At 48.1% G+C, this 13,235-nt stretch overlaps 1 protein-coding gene across 2 annotated transcripts in view; it reads left to right on the top strand.

Moving 5' to 3' along the window:
* Nucleotides 1–13,235, top strand: part of LOC127542508 (actin-binding protein WASF3-like) — an 82,947-nt gene that overhangs the window by 62,406 nt on the left and 7,306 nt on the right. For both annotated transcript variants that reach the window (XM_051968162.1, XM_051968161.1), the window contains 4 exons: nt 1,161–1,278; nt 7,309–7,484; nt 8,989–9,252; nt 12,696–13,087. In XM_051968162.1, the coding sequence (XP_051824122.1) occupies nt 1,161–1,278; nt 7,309–7,484; nt 8,989–9,252; nt 12,696–13,087 (950 nt within the window). The remainder of the gene's footprint in view (nt 1–1,160; nt 1,279–7,308; nt 7,485–8,988; nt 9,253–12,695; nt 13,088–13,235) is intronic.

The following is a 13,235-nucleotide window of genomic DNA, read 5'->3' as shown; positions in this document are numbered from 1 at the left end:
GCCAGAGCCATTATGGCCCCAGTCAGGGCCCTGTTCTAGCAGGATCCTGGGCCTTTGGGTTTGCTCAGGACCTCACTGAGCCCTTCCCTGGCTGTGGAACTTAAGGCAACTCATTGCATCTCTCATAGCTTCAGTTTCTTCATCTGATAGTGGACCAAAAAAAAATACCCTTCCTACATACAGGACCATGGCATGCTAGCAAAGTGCTCACTGGCCTCTTTTCCCCACTTAGTTAAAACAAAGGAGCTGCTCCCATGAAAGAGCTCGTCCTTAGCTCCAGGCTGGGCTGCCATCTCAGCTGAGCAGTGACCTCTGCCTGCGTGGGCCTCCCTGCCTGGTCACCGGTCAAACGTTCCTTCCTGCTCTAGACCTGGCCTCTTCACTTCTTGGCTCAGAGCTGGGGGCATGAGGATGAGCACTAAGACTCTCACCACGACACAGAACACTCATCACTTAACAGTTGTGGTTGATGATTATCAAGAAGAGCTTCCTATATGATTAGAGGATTTATATTACAGCCCAGTCTTCCTGAATCCCAGTATCTCCCTCAGTGCCTCTGCGCACAGTAGATACCAGATATATCTTCCTATCAACGCTGGATCATGATCCCCATTTTACAGATGAAAAAACCGAGACCCAGAAAAGTGAATGACTTGCCTTAGGTCACACAGCCAGTGCAGGGGGGGAACTAGGTGTCAACTCTGAACTCCTGATTGCAGTCAGTTTTTTTTTTCTCATACCCCACCACTTTCTCAGTAGGGTTAATACCTAGCCCTGTCCCAGGAAAGCGTGTAGCTAGTACTAAGCAATACCCATTTTTCAGGCATGTGCTTTGCAGGGCAGGTGGTTTGGGTGTCGGTTGGTTGGTTCCACCCTTGACCTGGCTGTTGGGAGACATAGTGTTAACCATTTCCTGGATCTTCCAGACCTCCCGTCTGATCTTTCCAACAAGACAGGGCTTTGCCTGTTCTTGGAGAATGTCCCTGAACTGCAGAAAGCTCAAGTTTGATTGGGCCTCGGGGCCGAATGACAGCTAAGTGTGGCCTTAAGCACCTCTCACTCTTTCTGGTCTTCATCTTGCTCTTGTGAAAAATGCTGGGGCCGGACTAGATGTTGACTATCGATGAGCTCACTAACATCCCCTTTTGGGTCCATTTCAGAGATGACAAGAAAGATGGCCTTAAATTCTATACTGACCCATCATATTTCTTCAACTTGTGGAAAGAGAAAATGCTTCAGGCCACTGAGGATAAGAGGAAGGAGAAACGAAGGCAGAAGGTACATGGGTGGGGCTGAAAAGAGAATTAGACTTGAGAAGAGCTCTCCATCTCTCATGGGGCCATGACTTTGGCTTGGAGTCATGTTGCGTGACCTCGGGTAAATCCCTTCTTTCAGAACCACGGTACCCTCATCTGCAAAATGAGAGAAGTGAACTAGATAAGCTCTTAGGCCCCTTATCATTTGTGATTATGTGTGTTTATGCGTGTTTATGCGTGTGTGTGGGTGTGTGTGTGTGGTTTGCCATGTTTTAGGAAAAATCTTGATAAGCTGTGGCTTTGCCAGAAGGGACAGGGCCAGCATGAGGAAGGGGCTGGAAGCCATGCTCTGCAAGTACTTATTTTGGGAAAGGCGAGGTTGATAGCGTGATAGCAGTCTTCAAGAATTTGAAGAGCGACCCTATGGAAGAGGGACTCATTTTATTTTAGTTGGTCCCAGAGAACCAAGAATTATGTGGGGAAGTTGGCAAGAGATTCTGGCTCAGATCTCAATTTGGTGTCTCTTGTTGCAGGGTTTGCAGGTCGAATTATCATTTGCAGATGAGGTAAGGCCTATCTGGCCTCTCAGGGCCCATCTAATCCTGAGATTCCCCAATGGAGCTGGTCCCTGCTCATGCTCTCACAACACTACTCCTAGAGTGGCCCATGGTGCCTTCTAGGCCCCTTTTCTTCAGAATCCACAAATACAAAGCTCAGCTACCTAGTTTGGAAGGCTGCAGACTTTGTCTTCAGTGGCATCAGCCTTTGTCCCTTCTGTCTACCTCTACTAACCTCTCTTGACCCACCTGGAGCTTCCAGGATCCTACCTGTTTTTCAGTCAATCCTAGGCGGGACTAAGGAAGAAGAGGGCCCTGTTGTCCTTGGCCCTGATCAGCCTATATATAAAGTAGTGTGTTCGGTTCAGGAGGCCACATTTTAAGGACTTTGATAAGCCAGAAGACAATCGGGATGGGGAGGGACTTGGAGAGTCCACCACGTGAAGATTGCTTTAAGGAATTGGGGAAGAGAAGACATGATAGCTGTTTTCAAGTATTTGAAGGGGAAATGACTGAGAATACAACGTACCCATCACAAAGAGCTGACATTTTGATTCCATTTCAATGAATTGCCTTTGTGAATCAGTTTAGTCTCTTGCTAGCTCTATCTTCCACCCCCTAACTGTGGGTGTTCTTTTCTCTACATATCCTGTCTGTCCATGTGATTTCATCTGCTTCCTTGGGATCACCATCATCTCTACATGGATTACTCCAAAATCCAAACCATTATCATAAGCCTTTCATGTATTATCAGTGATTATTAACCCTGATCTGTCCTCTGAATTCCAGGCCCCTCATTATCGACTGCCAACGAGACATCTTTCTTCTGGATGTCCCGTTGGCATCTCAAAATCAACATGGCAAAAACAAAAGTCATTGCCTTCCTCTTGAAAAATGATCCCCCCCACACACTCTCCCCTTTCCATAAAGGTATGAGCACTGATTGCTGTTCTACTTCCACATCATCCTTCCTATCTGCCCCCTTCTTTTCGCCCACATTGGATTCCTCATCACCTCCTTCCTGGAGCATTGGAATAGTATCCTTGCCTCTAGTTTCTCTCTTCTCCCATTCTTCTTCCATATTCCTATGAAAATAATCTTCCTAAAGCACAAATTCTATGCTCTCAAGTTTTTGGTGGTTCCCTATTGCCTCTAAATTAAAATAAGAATTCCTCAGCCTGGTATTTCCTTCTCACCCTAGCCCACTCTCTCCAGCTGGCCCATACTAGCCCATTCTTCATTCACCTCCCATCCAGTCATGCATCCAGGCCATCTTGCAATTTGCCTCTAATCCTAACACTACCCACCTTCCCAGTCTCTCACCGTTAGCCTCCTCACGTAGTCTAATTAACATCTGTCTCTATATAATAAGAACAACAAAACAAGATAATTGATATGACAACTCTAAGAAAAACTGGCTTGTTTCTTAAACTCATCAAATAAATACCACTATTTCTTCTGGAAAGGCTATTTTCTAAGTCAGCAAAGATGGTGAGGTCATCTATTAGGCACCCAAAGCTGCCTGGTAGATGATCTCATCATCCCCTTCCTTGGCTCCCACTTCCCTCCCATGGTTAGCCTTCCCCAATGTGTGGATAAGGGCTGCCTCGCCCTGGTGTTTGTATTCTTAGCACTGAGCACGTTCCCTGGCAGAGGAAGTGATTAAGACGTGCTTTTTTATATTCATTCATTTAAAGCCCTTTACGCTTGAGCTCCAACCAAACTTTCCAGGTTTATTTTATGTTATTCTCCTGTATTTATTGTACACTGTGGCCAGACCGGTCTGTTAGCTGTTCCTTCCTCTCATCTACTTTTTCTCCATGTCTTTCCATAGACTGTCCTGTCTCAAACACAAGCCTTGTTCACCTTTGCCTCTTATAATCCTTAGTTACAATCCTTGGATCTGGAATCAAAAAAAACCTGAGTTCAAATCTAACCAAGGCCCAGCCTTAGCTGTGTGATCCTGGGCAAGTGGCTTAGCCTCCGTTTCCCTCGGTTTCCTCAACTGCAAAATGGGGATAATAATAACGCCTACCTCACAGGGGTTATTGTGATGAATAAGGTAATATTTATTTTTTTTAAAAAAGAGCTTATCACAGTGTCTGGCACATAGCAGGTCCTATTACTAAAGTATTAAAAGTTCCGTTTAGATGAGCCTCCCACAAGAAAGCTTTCCTAAGCACTCCCACTCCCACTTGTTAAACCTCTCCTTCTTAAAGGTACGCTGTTTATGCTTACCTGTTTGTTGTTTCCCTGGAGGGCGGGAGCTTTGTGGTTTTGTCTGTATATTCCCAATGTCTGGTACTGTTCTCAGTATGCACGAAGAGTGGAGCAAATGCATGGTGAATTTATACTGAAGTCAAAGGAGGCAGACTTGACATCCACAGCCTCTTTTTCTGCCATCTTTCTCCAAAGGAGATTTTCCTTCCTGCCAGGAAGGGAAACAAGAAGTTGGGGCCAGAGGCCACCATTCTCCTCTCCTCAGAAAAAGGGATGCTGGCAAGAAGTCTGTCTGTGTGCTCCCCTTAATTATTGTTACTCTTGGGGATACGATCGGGTTTCAGCTAACTTTTGAGCACGTTGTCATTTTGGGGAGAAGGGGCCTCCAGGCTCTACTTCCAAGGCTTGACCCTTTTCTCTCCTAATACCACGTTCCACAATCGACACCTAGCGAATAGCAGAGACACTCCTTTATCCAAATCCTAGCGAAACAGAAATAGGAAAAGGCAAATACATGGGAGAATGAATACCAGACAGCACAGAGTGAAGCTCTTAGGGCCTTAGAGCTCACCCAGAAGAAATTTCTCACAGGTTCTAGAGTAGCAATCTGGGCTTAGGGACATGATGGTCACTGTTCGCCCCTCTCATATCTTCCTCAAGTCTTTTCCTTAGCAGGGATTGAAGTGGGATTTGTGTCCTCCGTCTCCTTTCTTTAAACTGGAAGCCAGGAGCTCCTGAATGTTGAGTCCCCAAAGGAGAACCATCACCAATTCACCCCACCCCCGCCCGGGACAGGGCCTTCATCTCCATTAGTAAAGAGAGAGTCCCATACCAGGCCTTTGGCTTGGGCTTACATAGGGGCTACCACTTTTCTCTCTTCTTACTTGCTTCTAAACCTTGGACAGCCTGGCTTCTGATGTCATTTAACTGAAAACTGCTCTCTGAAGTTTCCAGGCACTGCCAAATTACCCAGCCTCCCAGCCTTGATGCCCTCTCAGCAGTTTTTGACACTGGGAACTACCTTCTCCTAGTAGATGCTCTTTCCTCTCTAAGTTTTCATAACATCACTATGCCTTGGGTCTCCTTCTATCCATCCAGCTGTCCCTTCCTTCTCAGCCTCTGCTGGCTCTTGATCCAGGTCACCCCACCACTCACAACAGAGGTCCCCCAGGCTCTGTCCCAGTCTCCTTCTCTTCTCTCTCTCTCCATTCTTTCTTACATTCTCTGCTCCTTTGGGTTCAGCGATCATATCTATGCAGATGATCCCTTAATCCAGTCCTAATAGCTATTTTCACATGCCTAACATAGCTCAGATCCTGATTTGGGAAGGTCTGAAGCCAAATCTAGGCCTCCTTACTGAAGAAAAACCTTTGTTTTGATCAGAATCGTGACCTGACAGTACTCTCAGACACTGAAATGGACGATGAAAGAAAACTGTAGGACCTTTTAAATTAGCTAGCTTCTTACCAAGTTGGCAAGCATTTATTAGGTGCCGACTGTGTACCAGGCGCTATACTAATATATAGAGGCTTTTTGAAGAGATTTTTTTCTTTCTTTGTAGAAAGGCAAAAGCAGTCCATGATCAAAAAGCAACCACATGCAGACAATTCTGGATAAATAAGATACGGGCAAGCAAAATTAGAAGTTGTCTCAGAGGATAGCCTACGTGCCTTAAGAGGGTCAGGAAAGACTTCTTAAAGAAGATGGGATTTTAGCTGAGACTTGAAGGAAGCCAGGGAAACCAGGAGGGAGACATGAGGAAGCAGAGAGTTCCACACATAGGGGGACAGCCAAAGAAAACATTCAGAAAACATCAGAAGATGGGAGTGTCCTATGCAAGGAAGAGCCAGGGGCCCTGGGTCATAGGGTATGTGGGGGTCAGGGGTCAGGTAGAAGATAAAAGGTGTAAGAATACTGGAAAGGTGAGAAATTAAAAAGCCAAACAGAGTGTTTTATATTTGATTTGGGAAGGGAAAAGGAGCTGCTGGAGCTTATAGAGGGATAGAGGATGAGATAGTCGGACATTGCTTTAGAAAGAGAACGCTGTTGTCTGAATGGAGTACAATGAGCTGAGGCGGGGAGACCGGGCGGCAGGCGGTTGCAGTAGTCCAGGTGAGGAAGGCCTGAGCCAGGGTGTGGCAGAGAGGAAAAGGAGATGTATAGCCAGATCGGTGGCAAGATAAGACTCAGCAGAGCCTGGTGACAGCTCTATTTTGGCGGGGCGAGACAGAGAAGGAGGTGTCAAGGTGACGGTTGGGGTATGAGCCTGAGGCGCTGAGAGGATGGTGGAACTATTGGTAGACAAGAACAGGGAATAGAATCATCTGTCTTGTGTGGCCCAGTGAAGCTCCAACTTTATGAAGCAAGCCCTGTGCTGGTGCTGGGTGCTGGGCATACAGTGCTAGCACCACTTAGGCCCTTATCTAAGGAGCCAGCACTCCAGTGGGGAAGCGCCAAGCATAGTGCAAAAGAGGTGGTCAAACACAGTTCTCCAAGAAATCTGAGGAAGAAGGGTCGTGTCTGCATGGGATGTCAGAGATGGCTTCACAGAGGGGCGGTGTCTGAGAGAGTTCCCAAAGGGGAGAAAGACTTCAGTGGGGGGAACTCTATTCCAAGATGGGGGATGGCATGAGCAAAGGTACAGAGATGGGAGAGGGCAAAGCAGAAGCAGAGAGCGGTGGACATGAAGGAGAATAGTATGACAATAGGACAAATAAAGTAGTCTGAAGCCTTGTTGTCAAGGACCTCGAATGCCAGCATCAGGGGATGGTACTTAACCACGCAGGCAATTGGGAGTCACTGAAGGTCTATGAGTGGTAATAACAGGACATGATCAATAGGAATAGTGACTCCTATCCACTGCAGAGAGGAGCCCAGAAGCAACGACGCCGATTGGAAGGCCAATAAACCACGAACAGTTCGTCCCGTGATGCTGCCGGGGTCTGTGTCATAGTTTGATTAACTTTCTCTATAGGTTCCCTCCTGGCCTAGTGTTTACTTTGGCAGCCAGTTTGCTGCATCAGAAAAGCTTTGGTGTTCTGGCAAAGTAACCGTCAGAGACAGACCCCAAAATAGTCAGTCTCTCTGTCTCTCTCTATGTCTGTCTCGCTCTCCTCCCCTCTCTTTCTCATTCCTCTCCTCTCTCTTCTCTCTCTCCCTCCTTCTACCTATCTATGTGTGAAGGGCCTCAGCAGCCCTAGAGTAAAACGACAGGACTGGGTCGGGTTTTGGTTGATCAACATGGGGAGATTGAGGTGTTTTGTGTTGATCTCCAGGAACAGCGGCTGGTAGAGGACTCCACCAGGGAGGTGAAGAAAGTGAGGAAGGCACGGAATCGGCGCATGGAGTGGAGCATGATGGCATATGATAAAGAGTTCCGGCCAGATAACAGGTTCTCGCCATCTCCGTATCACATGGCCTCCTCAGAAGGATCACTGTCCCCAGATAATAGGCAGGTGTTCTCTATTATTACCCACTCAACCTTTTGTTCTCCCCTTTCTATTAGCAAAAAGTGTACCTTCTGTGATGCTCCTGTACAGAAGGTGGACCTCTTTCTCAGAATGATCCCTTCTCCTTCTGCCAACCCCAAATCCCAAGACCTCATCTACTTTCTCCAAGGCACAAGGCATTCGTGCTCTTTCAAAAATGATGTAAGAAATCATTCATCATAAAAAAATTCAGAATACACTTCAAATGAGTAAAACATACGACTCCTTATGGTGAACGTTTAACTTCTGGTACAGTCCGTACATATCGGCACCCATCTCCCTTGCTGTCTCTGATCTGGTTGTTTGGGTCAAAGTTCAAACGTGTTGTTTCATCGAGATTCTTTCCACGTTTCAGGATATCATTTGCACTGGAATATCCATTACATTGCTATCATCTTCAGTCACTCACCGAAAATTTAGACCTTCAGGTTATTTCCTGTATAAATGCTGCTGCTTATTTTAGTATCTCCCTCCTCCCCTTTCTGATAACACCTAAGAGGCAGTTTAGTATAGTGGCAAGTACTAGCAAGCTGCCCTTAGAAGAAGAAGAGCTAGGGTTCAAAGTCCCGAGGCAGATGGATGTGGGAAAGTCGCATAAACCCTCACTGCCCCAAGCCAAGTCTCTGAGACTAAGTGACGTGTGCCAGGAGATGGTGCTCCTGCACCTGGCATTTCCTCACCCTGATGAAATCCCAGTCGCAGACTCTCTTCCCTTTACAAATGGTCACATTCAGAGCAAATTGGATCAGGCTAAAGAGTACAGTTATCTTTGGGATTCTTCCTGCATACGACCAATATGATCCTACTCGTTTGAATTCCAGCAGCAATATGTGAGGATAGGAGCCACCTTTTTAAACTTCCAGTGGTTGAAAATGGCTCGGTCTCCAGGACTGTATCCAGTCCTGTCGAAGGCAGGGAAGGGCCCTCGATCTTTGGAGGAGTTGGCAGCGCCGTTGTTTTGTCTGTACTTCCACCTTGCTGTACATCCCCTGTGCTTTTCAGCCCCATCTTTTTATGACAAAGACTAAAAGCAGTGAAGTCAAGTCAGAACTTCCTAGATTATGTCTAAGAACCCTGTGACAATACTAAGTGTGGCACAATGGAAGGATCTCTGCATTTAGTGGCAATTTTCTTCTTTGTAAAATGAAAGGAGGCAGTGAGGTGGCACTGCTGCAGAGCACTGAAATCAGGAGAACCTGACTTGAAATGTGTCCTCGGACGTTTAACACACACTAAGCTATGTGACTCTGAGCGAGTCACTTCACCTTAATTGCTGTGAATTAAAAAAAAAAAGTAAAAAGGTTATTTTTAGGGTTGCCTTTTTTTTGGCTAGCAATCTTCTGACAAGTGATCCCATTGCTACTTCTCTGGCTCTTGCTTGGCCACACCGTGGCTAGCCATCTCATCCTCAACGTTCCCATTCGGTTCAGTGAGGGATGAGACCGTTACTCTATATATTTGCTCTAGGTCTTACGCATCTGACATCGGTGATCACTCCTACCCAGCCAGTCCCAACCATCCAGCCCAGCAGGTGTTGGCACCCACTCCTCATCTGCCCATGGAACACAAGGAGATCATCTTGGCTCCTAGCCAGCTCCCGGAGCTGGCGTACCGGCCCGCAGCCCCAGGAAGTCGGCAGAACAGCCTCGGCCGTGTCCAACAGCCTCACGTGCCGCAGCCTGCAGATCCGATACTGAATGGACCCAGGCCTCAAATGATCAAGGACTATGGGTAGGTTAGCATGCTCTATGCGTCCTCCTCCCCTTTCTCGGCTTTGGGTACAGGGACCTGACATCAGAGGAGGCGGCGACTTAAGGGGTTGTCCCACTAAGCCTACGTCAGGTTTCCATGTACTTCGTATTCCCACAGAGTCAGAGCCTAAAGGCGAGCTCTGTACTAGGTGAAATCTCATTTCTTAGGTATCATCATTGCTCGTTCTGCCCCGGGGCAGTGTGGGGTAAAGGCAGCTAGAATGGAAGCCCAAGCTGAGGAGCTGCTCACACGTGTATGTGGAGCACAGAGGAAGACGGGTCGGGGTGCCCCTCAGCCTGTCTCATCTAATGATTGCTGAAACATAATTCTGCACTATCATCACTGCTTCTCTTTCCATGTTTCAGCACTTCTCTTACCTAAGCTGGCTTCAGCCACATACACCGGTACCTTGCCTGCTTCTCGGTGCCCTTATATACCCCCAGTAGAGCTGCAGTCACCCACTCTCTTCAACACCCTCACCCTAGCAAGAACCGGGAAGAGAACCTGCCAGTTCCCTTTCCCTCTTCCACTTCACTCCCCATCATCCTGAGAGCCTGGGAAGTAGACAAGTTGATTATTGTTATTCCCGTTTGACAGATGAGAAAACTGAGTAGATGATCTCTAAGATCTCTCCAACTTGAAAATCTATGAACTGCTGAAAGGTAGGGTGCTTGTCCAAGGTCACGCATCGTGAGAATCAGAGCAAGCAATGGAAAAGGGTTCTTCTGCTTTCCAGTCCTGTGTTCTGCCTGGACAGGCCAAGCTTGATCACATATCACTGACTCCTGGAAGATCTTGGACAAGTCACTACCCTTTTGTGCATGTCATCGTTTCTGTTTACAAACTTATGATGGTTCTTTTTATCTTAGCTCAGGACTCAATTTATGACACTCGATGAGTCATTTAACCTGAGCCTCAGTTTCCTTGACAAGTCATTTAACCTAGCTAAGCCTCAGTTTCCTCACCTGGAGATTGATATTGGTGATCTTTTCACCATCACCCCCACCTGCCTTCTGACTTGTTGGGAGGAGGGGGCTTTGTGGATCTGCAGATACTATAGAAATGGCAGGTGTTAGCATGTTTACTTTGCCCACACCGAAATTCCTTTCCATTTAGCCGCAGTCCGGTTAGGCCCCCTGCCTTCAAGGCTAATGCTCAGTTATGTAGCAGGGGAAAGCTAGAAAACCTCCTCTGGAGCCTCTTTTGTTGCCATGATCCCCAAGAAAGATCAAAGGCTGCGGTCCTTTGTTGGTGCCGAAAGAATATTCAAGTTATTTGGGACTCTGGACGACACGCTGGTCTCCAGCGTCAGGGAACCTTCCGGGCCCCGCTCAAAAGGGGAGTCTGGCCAATGTGTTGATAGTAACGGAGCTGCCCCTGGCAGGGGCGCCTGGCTCCACAGCTCAGAGGCTGGCTTGTGATCACATCAGGAAGCCAGTGGCCAAAGAGATTTGTCCACCTCAGAGATTCGCTGGGTGACCGCCAGACAGATGATACCGTGGCGCCTGGTAGTTCAGGGCCGTAGAAAAAGCCGATCCTGCTTGGACTGCCCAGCTCTATGAAAGGGCCCGTGCGGCCTCTTGAGACCTATCGGATTGGTCCAGACAGAAATTGTACTTTTCCCAAGACATTGCTGCTATGAAACCTGTTGTTTTCAGGGTAGTTCTGTGTATTTTTATAGTTCTATGTGTTTCATATCAGCACGTAAACTTCTCCTCTTCCAGAGAATCTCATTTTAGGGCACGCCCTGCATTTGGGCAGTTAGAGTGGTATTTTGGATCTAGACCCAGTTTTACTGGTATAGGGAACTTTCATTGGGAAAACTCCCCAGATCCCTCCCTCCCCCCACCTGTGACTTATGGTTTCCAAGAGGACATGAGAGCAGGCCCCCCGAGCAAGCTCATCACCCACCGCACTGAGCTATTCCTCACCAGAAGCTCCTAGCACCTCAGCATCCCACTTTCCAAAGAGAAGCTGAGCGGGATGCTTCCGGTTGAGGTTGTCATTTAGGATTGCATCCACCACATTCCTGGATGCCGGCTGTGGAATCAAGGGGCCCATTTTCAAATCCTGACTCTGAGGCCTTGAATAGATCTGGCTTTGTCTCTGCCTCGGATTCCGTATCTGTAAGATGGGGTTAGGAATATACTATATACTCCTTCCCTTACAAAAGCACATAACACCCTATTATCAGTAGTCAATCAGGGCCTTCCATCTCTTCCATCCCTAAAAACTCCTTGGTCCCACCATTTTGGCTATCATCTTGTACCTCCCTCCTCTAGCTCAGCTCGTTCTGCTCAAGGCTTCTCTGGGGGTAGGTATCTCTACCCCAGATCCTCAGTGGCCCTTCCAAAAGGGCCATATCCACGTGGTGCTCTCTACGTGAATGAACCTCACTGGCTCCTCACAATATTCCCCTTTTATAGATGAGCATACTAAGATTTAGAGAGTTGGAGTGACTCCCCAGTCACTTAGCTAAGTAAGCTTTGCAGGGAATCGAAACCCAGCCCCCCCCCCACTCACATACGACCAGGACTTAAACTTTATCCATCTAAGACCCCTTTTTACCCAAGAAATTTTTAAATGACCCCAGGTATATAAAATGGGTATACAAATTAAAGATTTACCTACTGGTAACAAATCATAGTTTCATGACCCAACATTCAGTTATAAGACCCCATATGGGGTTGTGACCCACAGTTTAAGAAACTTTGCTCTAGCCCTACTATGCTTCCTCTCCAAAGCCCATCCACCATCACCTACAGGGTCTGATTTCGGGAGGGCCAGAAGGGCCCGTGTCCCTGCAGATCTTACCTTGTCTGTTGTCAGATATCTGAGAACAAGTCATTTTGGCTTTGTCTCTTTAGCCTAAGGCTTTATTGCTTATTAAACTGTCCGCCTCTCTGAGAGAATCATACTTGAAGCTGTGGGTCAGTTGTAGCTTTGAAAGTGACCGGAACTTCCCTCCCACTGACTTCTCTGGGCAGAAGTTTGCTCTTCTGTAAAATGAGGGAGTCCGCTGGAGCCAGACGTTCCGTGACTGTGACGGCACAGAAGGGGATGGGTGCGGGGACTCCCGAAGGGGAGGGACAGGCCATGGGCCGGTGCCAAGGAGCGACATTAGCTCGTCAGTAATTTTTGAGCCACCGAGGCTCCTCTGGGGTACCTAGTCAGTGTTTGTGACCCCTCCTCTCTCTGTACCTTACTTTGCTCTTTAAGTCCAAGAGGTAGTCTGGGATGAGCTCTAAAGGCCCTTCCGGCCTTCTGAGTTCGAACCTGTGACTCCTTGGGGCTTGCGCCGCTCCTCAAGGCCGAGGGACTCGGCCCTTTCTCTTGCGGTGGAAGTCACCAGAAGGAGCCTGACTTCCGAGTGCTCGGATTCCAGGTCCGATCTCCCAATCTCTCTCTTCTTCTGCCTCCAGGTCTCAGCCAGTGCCCATGGCCGATTTCTTTGTGCCACCTGCTCCGCCACCCCCGCCTCCAGTGATCCCCTCGGCCCAGACGGCTTTCGACAGCCCCATCTCCGCCCCGCCTGCTCTCGCACCTGCGGCCACTGCCACCCTGGCCCACCCTGCCTATACACCCTCCCCACCCCCGGCCCCACCCTGCCCATACTCTGTCTCTCCCCCGCAGACTGGTCCCATGGGTCCTCCTGCAGCTCCTCCTCCACCCCCTCCTGGCCCCCCAATGGCCACGGCTTCCCCAGCCCACTCAGCCTCCCCGGGTGCTGTACTGTCTGAACCACGGAAACCTCAGATCCCATTGATACCAATGAGTGATGCCAGAAGTGATCTTCTTGCCGCCATTCGGAGGGGTGAGTATGATGGAGGGAAGGAATAGAAGGAGTTCCAGCGATGGCACCTCACAGCCACCAAGGATTCTGACAATTGAGTAGAGTACAAAAAGAGAGATTTCCCAGGGATCTTAGCAGTGCACGAGAGGTTTGACAATGTGACCGTTTT

The sequence above is a fragment of the Antechinus flavipes genome, chromosome X, assembly GCF_016432865.1.
Source record: "Antechinus flavipes isolate AdamAnt ecotype Samford, QLD, Australia chromosome X, AdamAnt_v2, whole genome shotgun sequence".
Lineage (NCBI taxonomy): Eukaryota > Metazoa > Chordata > Mammalia > Dasyuromorphia > Dasyuridae > Antechinus > Antechinus flavipes.
Note: the sequence above shows the minus strand (reverse complement) of the source record. Positions and strands in the feature narration are given on the sequence as shown.